The sequence below is a fragment of the Metarhizium brunneum genome, chromosome 5 (assembly GCF_013426205.1).
Source record: "Metarhizium brunneum chromosome 5, complete sequence".
Taxonomy (NCBI): domain Eukaryota; kingdom Fungi; phylum Ascomycota; class Sordariomycetes; order Hypocreales; family Clavicipitaceae; genus Metarhizium; species Metarhizium brunneum.
This window is the reverse complement of record NC_089426.1, coordinates 2093327-2105976: the sequence shown is the minus strand read 5'-3', so window position 1 is coordinate 2105976 and position 12650 is coordinate 2093327. Positions and strand designations below refer to the sequence as shown.

Here is a 12650-nt window from a genome sequence, read left to right as displayed (position 1 = left end):
TTCAATAATAATCTCGTAGGATGTCAAAGGTCCTGAGTTGCTAAGAGGAAGGAAGAGAAAGGGTGACTGCTTTATATACATAAAAGGAACGCCCGGGCCTAGGGTCCTTGCCCGGGCACGTGTTCTAGCCGTGTAACCAACAAGTCCTACATCGGCGTGAAGCCCCTTTGTTGGGCTTCACGATCTGTTGGGCCTTTTCCGTGTAACACTCTTCCCTCCTGATCTCGTCGAGACACATTTATGACCAAATTCTCACCATCTTGGCCACGGCCAACTTTGCATATCTTCAAGAGGTGGCCCTTCTTGCTGGCAAGGCTCAAGATAAAGGTCTAGATCGGGAAATCACTTTGCTCCATCGACACAAGGCTTGTTATACACAGGGACGAACAACCTTGTTTAACGAGTCGCCTTCTCCGACAATGTCGATTGGTCGTATCCTCAGCTCAACCATTGCGAGCAAAGTGCTGCCTGAATACAGATCACATATCGTACGCCAATTATCAAACGTCTTGTTCCAGTTACATAACCTGACCTTAACAAGCCTGGGCGAATATAGTGCGGTAAAACCTACGATAAGCCACCACAAATCATCCCATACGAGTGGAATACTAAACCATTGGCCACGCCACGCACCCAGATATCTCTAGAGTGATTCTACGACTTCAGACAAGACTAAAACCAGCAGGCTCTTAAAAAACATGCCCATAATGCCAAGCGGAGGGCCGCCTGCTGAGTTTTAAAGACAGCTATCTCGCATATTATTATTAAGGACAGGGTTTATAGACCTTTTCCCCTTTACCACTTTAACTTTTACTATAGAAACCTCTTATTCGACGACTAGTATAAACTGACTGATGCCGTCGATTGGAGCCAGGCTGCTACAGCACCGTTGGAGCACACCTACCAGATTTCTCACACGGAAGCCATGTGAGGGTGCAAATTATATGGCTGGGCGATCACTCGGAGGTAAGGAGGTATTTGGACAAGAGGCCTCTGAGAACAAGCGTCAAGTTCCTGGGTGAAGTGAAGAGAGATGCCATGGAGGTATCTGTCGACAACAAGATGGAAAAATCGAAGAGAAGTGTTTTGGAAAGCGCGAAAGCGGACGAAACGATACAGAGTCTTAAAGAGGTGACCACTACTGTTATGGTCCTTTTGACTTTATCCAGTAATTGCTACCCAGCATTAACACTCGAAAGAACTCTGGGGTCCCGTCATCTACAAGGACACCTCGATGTAAAAAGAATGAGCTGTTAACTGCAAAGCAACCGCATCGGGATGCCCAAATGCTGGGCTATGTGAGCTGTTTCATAGGATTTCTGCAGAGTGCAAACCCATGATCCACGCCTGAGAAGCCATTGATCTGGAAGGGCCTATTTGACTTGCGCAGGATATCCTCCGCCGTGTAGTTCTCCTCTACGATAAATTCAGGATCATTCTCTGCAGCAACTATGGAGATAGGACCGGACATGGCAGAGAGCTCTTTTTCCTCGAGACCAAATCGGTGGGCGATATAGGCATAGCCGATACTACTGGCACAGTGACGAACGACATACGATTGCAGTTTGCAAAGCCAAAAACGGTTCCCAGTATACAAGGGTAGAAAAGAGGGAGTAGATAAATCTATTCACATTTGATCCAAAGCAATAATACATAGCTCCGGTCCTCGCGAACCCAAGGTTTCTCATCAGTTGTGTACCGGCAAGAACAGTTGGATCAACAAGCTCAGATGGATGCGGGTTGTCACCGTTGCCACCCCAAGCACTGGGAACGAAAACGAGAACGAGGCATAACGATAAGAAAAGAAAAGAAAAGAACTAAGGCGACGCGCGATGCTAGATATGCAAGGGCCATGGAGATTACTGTTTTTTTCTTTCTTGGTCTACATGAGAAGTACGCAAACCTCCCAGTCTGTCCAACCAACAACATCCACCCACGTCCCTGATATACCACCGCCACAAAATCAGTGGCCAATAAAATCATGCGGTGGAGATTTTCTCGTCTATAAATAACAGCCGTTACCGGGTCTGAAACTGGCGGTCCCACGGCGACGGGTGCAGACTGGCAACGCTGGTCCCTCAGCCTTATAGCAAGCAGGGGCTGTCCATACGGATGGATGACGGCGCTGACTGGCTTGGCCTAGACTGAACTTATCCAAGACTCCACGATATCTGGTATCCAAATGGAAGAAATGAGGTGTCTCCCGGGCCCAGGGGTGCTGCCGTGACGCTTGACGCCATTCCCAGCTCGTGAACTGTGATCCTTTTTTACGAAGCACCTCTAGAAAAGACGCACAATGAAAACTCCTCGTCCATCTTCTCACGATACTTTTTTCTAATCCTCCCGCCGTCAGTTCATCGCAACATTTGAAGATTGTTGTCACGCCCAAGTCGGGACGAGCGGCCCCTGCGCCGATCTATAGCGCCCGAATGTGACAGACAATAACGAACAAGGCTGTATTGTCATTTTCTAGAATCGCCCTTGTTCTCCGCGCCTAATTTGCCGCCTCTCAAGCTCCGTCCTCCTGGCATCATTTCATGGCGCGGCTGGTGACTGTGCCGAGAGGCGCAGCGCCACCCACATCAGGGGTAAATTTGCCCTGGTCAATAACGCGCATTCTCGAACTGTCTCTTTTTCCGACACGGCGCCTCATCCTAGTAGAAATTATCGATTGGTTTCCTTGGAGCGAAAGGCGGTTTCGGGTGTTTCCTCTTGGGCGTGGTGTCGGTTGGCGTATGCAGAATCCACGCCTCGTTTGTCAGAGACCTGGCTTCTCACAATCCAAACAATTTACGGATAAATGTCTTCCGGCCCACCTGGGGAAACTTTTGCCGGTCATGCTCCTGTTGTTTAATGACGCTCTGATTGCGGCCAGGCCAGGCCGTGTTGGTCTGTCGTCCGGAAGCTCAACAACCGGTGGCTGAGCCGAATAAACACTTGCTTGCTGACCCGGCGAGCAACCAGACTTGTATCCACATTCAACTGGTGGCGGCAATGCCGTCTTCCGGAATAGCTGCAAATAGAAGAGTTCAAGTGCCTGGTTGGGCTGACAGACGTGGTTGATGTTTGGAGCCGGGTGTCGCGGTGGTGGCGTTTGCCCAGACAAATCTACGCAAGCAAGCTCAACATCACGGGGTGAAGTGGCTTTGAGCTCTGTTGATATAGATAGATGTCAGGGTTGGCATATAAAGAACTGAAATACCCTCTGTTCTTTCTTTCTTCTGTTGTTCTCAATCACGACCAAGAAAAAGCCGCCCAGACCTACCCATATACCTCCTTCTCACACACTTCCCGTCCAATATTGTTATCAACATGCGGTTCTCTTCGCCCATCATCGGCCTCGCGTTGGCAGCTTCCCCCATCGCCGGCCAGGAGGCAAAAACCGTCAAAGTAGAAGTCGGCGCAGACGGCAAACTCCTATACAACCCGTCCAACTTTGAAGCCACCGTCGGCACCAAGATCGAGTTTCACTACTTCCCCAAAAACCACACCGTCACTCAGTCGTCCTTCAATGATCCCTGCCACCCCCTCGAAGGAGGCTTCTTCTCCGGCTTCGTGCCTACTACCGAGTCTCCCTCCAAAACCACCTTCACCATTGAGGTCAAGGACACGAAGCCCATCTGGTTCTACTGTGGCCAGGCTAACCACTGCCAAAAGGGTACGTCTCTTGCATAAGCCTGTTGACCAGCCCTGAAGTTTTTCAGCAGTCAGGCTAATTTTGTTCTAGGCATGATTGGCGCTGTCAATGCCCCCCAGACGGGCAACACATTTGAGGCTTTCTCTGCGCTTGCAGTGAAGGCTTCCAATAGCACTTCTCCCCCTGGCGGCCCTGTCGGCGGCGTCTTGAGCAACGGCGGCTCCCAGTCTGATTCAACCTCTGCTACCCAGACCACGGCTGTTACTACGAAGCCGTACACATCCACCTGGACGAGCAACGGCCAGACATTCACCACCACTGCGACGACTACCGTTTTCGCTGGCGGCCCGGCCCCTGAACAGACGACTTGGGCTTACACCACCAAGCCGTACACCTCTATTTGGACGAGCAATGGACAGACATTCACCACCACTGCTACTACGACGCTAGTGACCACGGCTACTGTTGGAGCCGACTCGACTGCCACGACATCGGCGAGCAGGGGCGCCGCCGCCGCCGCGACGGGTAGTTTCAATATTTGGCATGCTGGAGCGCTGGTTGCCGGCGTTGCTGCGATGATGTAGAGGGCCTCTAGGGCTTCTTTGTAAATAAATAATGTTTACAGCTAGAATACATAAGCTTCAGTTTTGTTTTTTAGCAATTAGTGTCTCAGAGTGGGAGCTGTATTCACCGGGTGAAGGCGCAGCAGAGAACCCTTAGATACCATGACGAACGCGAAATACTTGGAAGTCATCCTGTAGGTCATTTTTCAGAGCTAATTTAAACATATGATGCCGGAATTACTTCATTAACAACGCAGTTCAAGTAAAGACCTTTAAAACAGGTTATACATAATTTTGATAGAAATCTATACCAAGCTGTTCAAGTAGAAGGGTATGCAACTCTATTTCTTTATCGAATAGAGGGGGAGGCCAAAAGTACTTGACCAGATCAGGTACCTGGCTATCGCGCTCTATATTATAATACGACGGTACATTGATGCGTACTTCTTTGCAGGCAAATAAGTTCTTCCACAGATTAGATCAAGACGAACATTATAAGCGTGATACCAAACCATGCCCGTGGTTCTCCGCGTTGATGTCCTTCGGGACGGTGATGGGGAAAATGCCAAGACTTTGCTTTTGATATTGCCGTTTTGAGCAAGTGGCTCATTTTCTTGGCAGGACAGGGAACCCAGCAGGGGCGGTGTTGGTCAGGTTCGACTTACACGCAGGCCAGTGCTGGTTATCCACACCTTGCCATCTGCCCGTGACGAAGCTGTTGTAGCAGGAATGTACATTGCTACGATGATATCACTTTCCGAAATGCAAAATCGAATCAAGTAATGAGGGGGTGCTAATATCTGTACCAAACTTTATACTTGAAGGACGAGGATAAGGTGTGCCCCTTCCGTATCTATATGGCTCCTTCCAACCATGTCCAGATGGCGAGTTACCAGAAGGAACCACGACTCACAAAGCTATTTACAAAACCAAATTCCGTCGTAACTTTTGAATCAAGGTTTCCTCTCTTTCTTCTTCTTTTTCCCGCCCTCTCATCTTCTTCGACAGCAACCCCCGCTACTTGACCACATCTCGAATTTTTAGGCTGCATTAGCTACAGCATCAATACACCATTCATTCCCCCATCGTGATCGGCCGCTTCCCGGGAACCTTTGTTCTCTTGTTCTTGGCCCCCCATCCATTCTACCGCCCAACCCCCAGAATGTCTTCGCCGTCAGGCAAGGGGGGCTCAACCACACACTCACTCCTTATTCTCCTCGCAATGTACAGCCTAGCAAACTTTGTCCTCTTCGTGGGATCGTTGGTCGCGTGGAAGAAGGCCGAGGGCCAGGCACGTGGTGGACGTTGCAGCATTCAACGCATTTCCTGCGGAATCTCCGCCTGGGCCATTTACCCCTTTCAGGCGGCTGCCGGCCTGACCTCTAGTTTCGTGGCAATTCTGATGTTCACTCATGGTCTTTTGCGCACAATGAGGGCTCGTCTGGATCCGCTGTATGTGTTTCGTGGCGTCTTTTTCACCTTGATACTTCTGGTGCCAATCGTTGTCGTTGGCTGGTCAAGCTCACACTACATTTACCACGGCGACGAAGAAGAACTTTTTAGCTTCGGAGACCTGGTCGATACCAGAGGGAATCGGTATCCTCACTTTGAGGTCACCCCAGGGGACTTCGGAAACGGAAATACATCCTCCTTTCGGTTTGTAGAAATGGGCGGTGCATTCATTCTCTCGACGCTAACGCACGTTTCCGGGACGGCTTTCGCCATTGCAATGGTACATATCAACATGTTAGTGGAACTGTCTGAGTACAAGCTGGTTTCGATGCTAATGCCTTCTCACAGCATGTTTGGTGCTGTTATTTGTGGATTGGCAGTCGCCCTGGCGCCGCCAACGAGCGTTTTGGTTGGTGTGCATCGTGCAGGTCATGGTTCTGTCTGACTGTAAAGACGGCAAAATATTTGTCTTGTCTTGCTTCGGAGAGGGGCCCTTTTGTGAACTGGGTCAATATGCAGTGTTTGGAGACGTAGCTTTGGTGGATTGGCAATGATGGTTCACTACTTTGTTTCATAGCTCTTGGTCTGTATCCTTGGTAACAGTCATCATCAATAGATTACGGCACGGTGTTAAACGTGGTCAAGCTCATAAGATGTGTGTATTTCCCACATGCAGCCCACACAACATGTACATATATACCTGCCCCATGTCCTTGCCTGCAAACAGACGAGTCTACCAGGCCGGTTCGTCGCAGAATTTTATAATGTACCCAAATACACAATCATTCAATGCCAGAAGCTCAAACGCCATATCCGCTCATAAGTCTCATCTATAAGAACCCATATTTTCAAATGCTCCCAAGGTCAAAAGGCGAAAAATATATAAGTCAAAAAGAATTCCCCAAAGGCGTCCAGCCCACCGGTAGCCGTTTCTTCGTCATGGTCACGGCCAATGTTGTTAACTCAGCTCCACCGACGGAAAGTACCGCGGTCCAGCGTACCCCTTTGCCATGACGCTCTGAATATCAATGTTGCTCGCCACGTCATGGTGCGAGCTCCACATCTTGAGGAGGATGAAGCGTCCCGAAACAGGGGGGTCGAACCGGATGGTGCACTTGGACTTCTTCTTCTCGATGAAGAATTTGGCGTGGGGGACGAGCAGTTCGCCGCCTACCGCGCGAATGGCTTCTTGCGTAGCCGAGGCGTGGGCGTCCCATGCTTCTGCCAAAGAGACGGAGAGACGTTCGTTGTGAGAGTGGGTCGGGCGGGACGGATGCGATGTCGAGGACCCCGACGGGGGGTGGATTTGGCGGTGGAAGGATTCGGTAAAGTCATCCGTAAAGGGGCCGTCTTCGGAATCAGAGGTTTCTGTTTCAAAGGGCAAGAAGCCGATGCGGTTGGGTGTGCGGCGGAGGATATGAGGCATGGAGTAGTCTTCTTCGTCCGAGGTGCATTCGGTGGTAATGCGGAAGTCGGGCTGGTTTGTGGAAAACTCCTGGGGCATTTCGGGGGTGCGGTGGTCGTCCTCATCGTGGTCGTGGGAGTAAGAGTGGGAGGGATAGAGGGAGCGACGAACGCGGGTGGAGGTTGTGCCGTCGTTGTGGTGGCGGATGGAGACGATGTGTCGGGGCGTTGGGTCGTCGTAGGTGATGCGGTTGGAGGAGACGTATTGGATTTGGTATTGGGCTGTGCGGCTTAGGATTTCGTCTTGGTTCATGGAGATGAAGACCATGCCTTCGCGTACCCTAACTGATGTGTCAGTAAATGCCAAGGCAACCGCGCAATGGAAGGATGGGGAGGGGCATGTCCTTACGGATGGGAATAGTTCATGGAAGCAGGAGCCTTGATTACGAGTTCTTCGAGGGTGAAGACGGTTGCGCCTTGGTGTCGCAGCACAATATTACATCTATTGCCCTTGGTGCAGTACACCGAACTGTCGTCCTTGAGGATGTTCTCGGCGGCGTAGGACGACTCGTTGGAGAACATGCCGCCGTCGCAGCTTACAATCTCCATTTGCAGCTGGCCCGGTTCAACCTGGCCGTATTTGCCATACCGGAAGCCCTTCAAGCTCGGCACTAGTCTGCTTGAATCGATTTTCCGACGCTTGCTTCGGACATTGTCGTCGGGAAAGTCGTGGGGACGAATAGTGGGCGGCGACTGGGTTGACCGGAGAAAAGGCGGCATGAGATCGATACGGTTTGTCATGTCGAGAAGCGTGCGAAGCTGCGAGTTGGCCTCGTCGAGAGTCTGGTCCAGCTCGTCCAGGTTGGGTCGTCGATGGTGCGAAGCGGTATCGAGAGGGCGTAGTCTTGGCTGGCGACGGGACGTCGAGGACCACGACTGGTCCATGGAGTTGGATTCCAAGTCATCCAGGCTGGGGGCTCTGTCGTCAAGGTTGCGGATGCGCTCGGCTCTCCTGGCCGCCGCCGACCAGTATCTGGCGGGCTGTCGACCGTTGAGACCGGCAGTGGCGGCAGTAGCACTGGCGCTGACGGCGGCACTTGGTGGTGAAGCCGGTCGAGATCGTTCCCGCTCGCCACTCAACGTCCGCAACGACGGTAGGCGGGGAAGAGGAAGCGGCGGGAAGTCTTCCTGGGAGTCTCGAGGGGGGGTTGGGTTTGCACGGTGTCCGCCAGAACCGGCCCCCGATCTGGAGGCCATGGCGAGGGCGCTTTATCAGGGCTATGATGCTCGTGGTGGTGGTGGTGGTTCGGAATGTTGAAGCCGTCGTCGTCGGGTCTCGAGTGGGATGGCCAACCGTCGACGGGTCAAGTCGGTACCAAAGATCAAAATGGTCGGGCTGGGCGGATTGTGGTCAACTGGTGACCGTGGTGCTTAATGGTGCTCTAGCTGGCGCCAGGGTCAACCATCCATCAATTAATAATAAATGACGTCGCGGCTACTTGGTGGTCAATGGCTTTTCTTGGATCCGACAACGGGCGCGGGCGGAGAAGAGCGATGCAAAGGAGATGATGGGCCACGGCCACGGATGAGGCAACGGTACGGGACAAGGCCGGTGACCTGGTCTCAGTCGAAATGTCGATGCAAGGCCAGGAATGACAAGGCAGGCAAGGGGCGTGAAACAATATGGCCAGGTCTGGTTACGAAGCCACGATGATCCAAAGGCGGCCAAGTCAGGTGAGAGGTGGTCAACTGGTGGCCGAAGTGTGTGGCCAGAAGGACAGCGACTTGTCTGTCAGGGATCATCAATCAAATCAGCCGTCATACTCCGTACAGGACCAGAGTTAATCCACTTCGGAAAGTCCGTGTCGCAACAACCGGTGGAGTTGAGGGGTCTAGAGTTGGGGTCAAGCTGGTCTTGACTCTTGAGTCTGCTCAAAGTCTGCTTCTTGATAGTAAGAGGGGGGAGCAGCCAGCAGCCAGGCCAAGCAAGGTCGAGGAACGAGACGTCACGCAAACGTCGAAACGAGAACAGAAGAGCAGACGAACAGAAGAGCAGACGAAGAGAAGAACAGAGGCCAGAGCGTCGGCCGCTGGCCTTCAGTTGGCTAAGGCGGCACCCGGCTGTTTCACGGGCTGAGCATCATTAATGGACGGATGGACTGGGCCAGAAATGGACAAAGGGCGCAATCAATTTATTGTCTGTGGGCAGAAATGAGTCAAGTCTTGGCTCTGCAATCGGCTCCAAACGACAAATCCTTGATCCCTAACGAGGATATCTACATACCAGACTTTGTACATACCAAGGCACAAACCGTAGGACGTCGCAATGGAACATGGATATGCATTTGTGCATCAGTGGTGCATCAGTAGTGCATCTGTGCATTTGTGCGTGGCGAGGGGCAGTAGCAAAGCGTCTGGTACTCAAGGATGAGAAGCGGCGAGAAGAAGTAGCCGGGGCCCAAGAGAGGCCGACTCCAATGAACGTCTGGAGAATCGCCAAGATCCTCCATGCATCAATTTGTGTCTTGTTCCCCCAACTTGATCAATGAAGCATATGTATCCATGCTCATCAAAGCCCAATTACTTACATACATACATGCACAAATTAACGAGCTCATGCAGGTTAGAAACGACTCATGAACCCGCCAATCACAGCCAGTCCTCTTACGTCAGCACAACAGCCAACCAAACGACGGACTTTGCACTTTGCACTTGCCAGAACACTGCCATAATAAGTGTCGTGAGTTGCCAGGGTCCAAAGTTTCAACCGCCAAATCGTCGCATTTCAGTCTCCAAAATGAATGAGCTCGCAACGCCGCGTGTCCGTTGACAGCTTGCGCAGGCCCAGCAGCAATTGAATTCGCCTACGTTCATCAATCCACGGCATCTGTGGCGCTGCAGTCAGCTGTATATTCCACTGCGCACCTTGGTGGTGCCAAACATCTCAGCCCAACGTCATCTCATCCTCACCTTGCTCTCACTCATCCTTCACGCACCATCACAAATAACTATCATAATCGCTGTGCGCATAGCACATGTCACCTTTTTATTTTCCAATATATAACTCACTACATTGCTCTTTAGAAGAAGAGGAGAAAATATCATATAGACAAGAAGGCTCTACACTCTACATCACACGTATCCATCACGTCGAGGCAAGGCTAGATGGAGCACCAGAACCACGCTGGTAGCGGCGCAGATGCTGATGCTGGGGCGCTGCAAAACATGGAACCAAACGGAGGCATGCCCGTGTTTGACCATCAGATGCTGGGCCAGGCAAATCCCGAGGCCGTGGCAGCTTTGATGGCCGGCCAGCCGTTCATCCCAGATCCGAGCTTGGGCAGCGTCCCCATGGCAGATGGGACATTTATGTTACCCATGATGATGCCGAATGGCCTGCCGATGCAACTGCCAACAAACACAGTGTCTGCTGGTACGAGATATTCTCCCTTCTCGTCCTTCCGTCTTGATTTTTCTATAGAAAACAGCTGCCAATCTACCAAATACAATAAACATCTGCTAACAAAGGGAACAGATGACATCGCCCTGTATGACAGACAGATCCGTCTCTGGGGTATCGCTGCCCAGGAAAAGATTCAAAACGCCCACATCCTCCTCATAACCATGCGTGGCCTCGCCCACGAAATCGCCAAGAACCTCGTCCTCGCAGGCGTCGGCTCCATCACCCTGCTCGACGGCTCATCCGTCACGGAAGCCGACCTAGGCTGCCAATTCTTCCTCTCCGAAGGCGGCGAGGGCCTCGTCGGCCAGAACCGCGCCGAGGCAGCCAGTCACGCACTCCGCAAGCTCAACCCCCGAGTCCAGGTACACGTAGACCCCGAAAGCGTCACGGCAAAGGGCCCCAGCTACTTTGCTGCTTACGACGTTGTCATCGCAACCGACCTGGACCCGGGCACATTCAACATCATCAACACGGCCACGCGAATCAACGGGCGGCCGTTCTACGCCGCCGGCACGCATGGCATGTACGGCTTCATCTTCAGCGACCTCATCGAGCACGACTACATCATCTCCCGCGAGGCCGGCAACGTCTCCACGACGCCCAAGCAGGAATCGCGCACCCGCTCCATCACCGACGTCAAGACCAAGCGGGACGGTGGCAAAACCATCGAATCCGTCAGCAAGCGCGAGCTCTACTCGACGTGGTTCCTCGCCAGTGACGTGGCCGTCCTCCCGCGCGAGTACACCTCCTCCAAGCGGCGCTTGAAATCCGTCACGCCGGCGCTGTCCTGCCTCCGCGCCCTCTGGGAATTCAAGCAGCTCCAGGGCAACCGCCTCCCGAGCAACAGGGAGGACCTGAAACTCTTCACCCAGATCGCCACCCAGAAGCACAAGGCGCTCAGCCTGCCCAGCGAGACGCTGCGGCCCGAGTTCCTGCGCAGCTTCCTCCAGAACCTGGGCAGCGAGATCGCGCCCGTCACGGCCATCCTCGGCGGCCAGCTGGCCCAGGACGTCATCAACGTGCTCGGCCAGTCGCAGCAGCCGATCCAGAACATGGTCATCCTCGACGGCAACACCATGGAGGCCCCCATGTACCCCCTGCACCCGGAGCTCGAGCTCGGCGCAAGCCTGCTATCCGTGCCCAACGCCGATGCCGCGTCCGCCGCCGCAAACCCCATGGTGCCCGGGGATATACACATGTTTGGCGCGGGGGACGTTGCGTTTCCCGCTGCCTCCGTACCGATGCCCAATGCCGACGTGGCCGGGCCTGTGATGGATGGCATGGGCGCCGTGAGTGCAGAAACGCAGCCTGTTGATGCTGCACAGGCCGCCCACACGCAACCCCTACAGACCCAAGGCGCGCCGGACATGGAAAAGCAGACGTCAAACGAAGCTCCCAAAGAAAACACCTCTGCATAGGGCGTGGATAATAGGAGGAGGAGATTTCATCATGATGTTGTTTGTTTCGGGGGGAAAAAAATGGGTGCATGCATCTGCGGGGTGAAATGAGAAAGAATGAATACCTTGTATAAATAACTGGCTTAATGAAAAGGATAGCACCGTGCTTCGGCAAGTAGATTAGCCTTAATGGTGTCAACACTTGACTGCACTTGTTCGCTTTACAAAACTAGACGCAACACCTCTTGCTCTATTAGAGTGACCAGAAAGAATGTCTTTTCGTATGATAGTCCCATTTGCAAACATTGCATAGACAACAAGGCATGGTGGCATCACGACATTCATCATCATCGTATTCACACAGCATTCACACACTCCAACAGAGAAAGAATATATCATGTGTCAAAAAAAAAACTTTTATTCGTTCATTATCAGGGGCTCATCTATCAACGCACATGACAATGCACCTATACCCTATGCAGTCCCATCCACCTCCGTAGACGAGGCATACGCAACAGATATATTTATACAAGTTGGCTATAAAAGGATATAAAAACGACGAGCAGGAATGACTATAAGCATAAATAACATAGAAAATGATGAAAAAAAAGAATATTACCCCACGCCGTTGTATGCCACAAGACCAAAGAGCATTTGAAAAAAAAAACGGTAGAATTAGGTACTCCTTTGTTCTTCCTCAAAAGAACTAGAAAAGACACGGAGGGTATCGTGGC

General features: G+C 52.2%; 4 protein-coding genes across 4 annotated transcripts; 3 read left to right on the top strand and 1 right to left on the bottom strand.

Moving 5' to 3' along the window:
• Positions 1–3312: 3312 nt before the first annotated feature.
• Positions 3313–4221, top strand: G6M90_00g087260 (uncharacterized protein; the record flags this gene model as incomplete). Its single annotated transcript, XM_014686906.1, has 2 exons — positions 3313–3658; positions 3728–4221. The coding sequence occupies 2 exons, from the start codon at positions 3313–3315 to the stop codon at positions 4219–4221; spliced, it is 840 nt and encodes a 279-aa protein (XP_014542392.1).
• Positions 4222–5362: 1141 nt separating this feature from the next.
• G6M90_00g087250 (uncharacterized protein) lies at positions 5363–6097 on the top strand (the record flags this gene model as incomplete). Its single annotated transcript, XM_066131305.1, has 2 exons — positions 5363–5946; positions 6001–6097. The coding sequence occupies 2 exons, from the start codon at positions 5363–5365 to the stop codon at positions 6095–6097; spliced, it is 681 nt and encodes a 226-aa protein (XP_065987454.1).
• A 513-nt stretch (positions 6098–6610) lies between these two features.
• On the bottom strand, positions 6611–8313 carry G6M90_00g087240 (uncharacterized protein; the record flags this gene model as incomplete). The annotated part of the gene is made up of 2 exons (XM_014686908.1): positions 6611–7397; positions 7466–8313. The coding sequence occupies 2 exons, from the start codon at positions 8311–8313 to the stop codon at positions 6611–6613; spliced, it is 1635 nt and encodes a 544-aa protein (XP_014542394.1).
• Positions 8314–10221: 1908 nt separating this feature from the next.
• Positions 10222–11937, top strand: AOS1 (DNA damage tolerance protein RHC31; the record flags this gene model as incomplete). Its single annotated transcript, XM_014686909.1, has 2 exons — positions 10222–10489; positions 10592–11937. 2 exons carry the CDS (start codon positions 10222–10224, stop codon positions 11935–11937), a joined length of 1614 nt encoding a protein of 537 aa, XP_014542395.1.
• Positions 11938–12650: the final 713 nt, after the last annotated feature.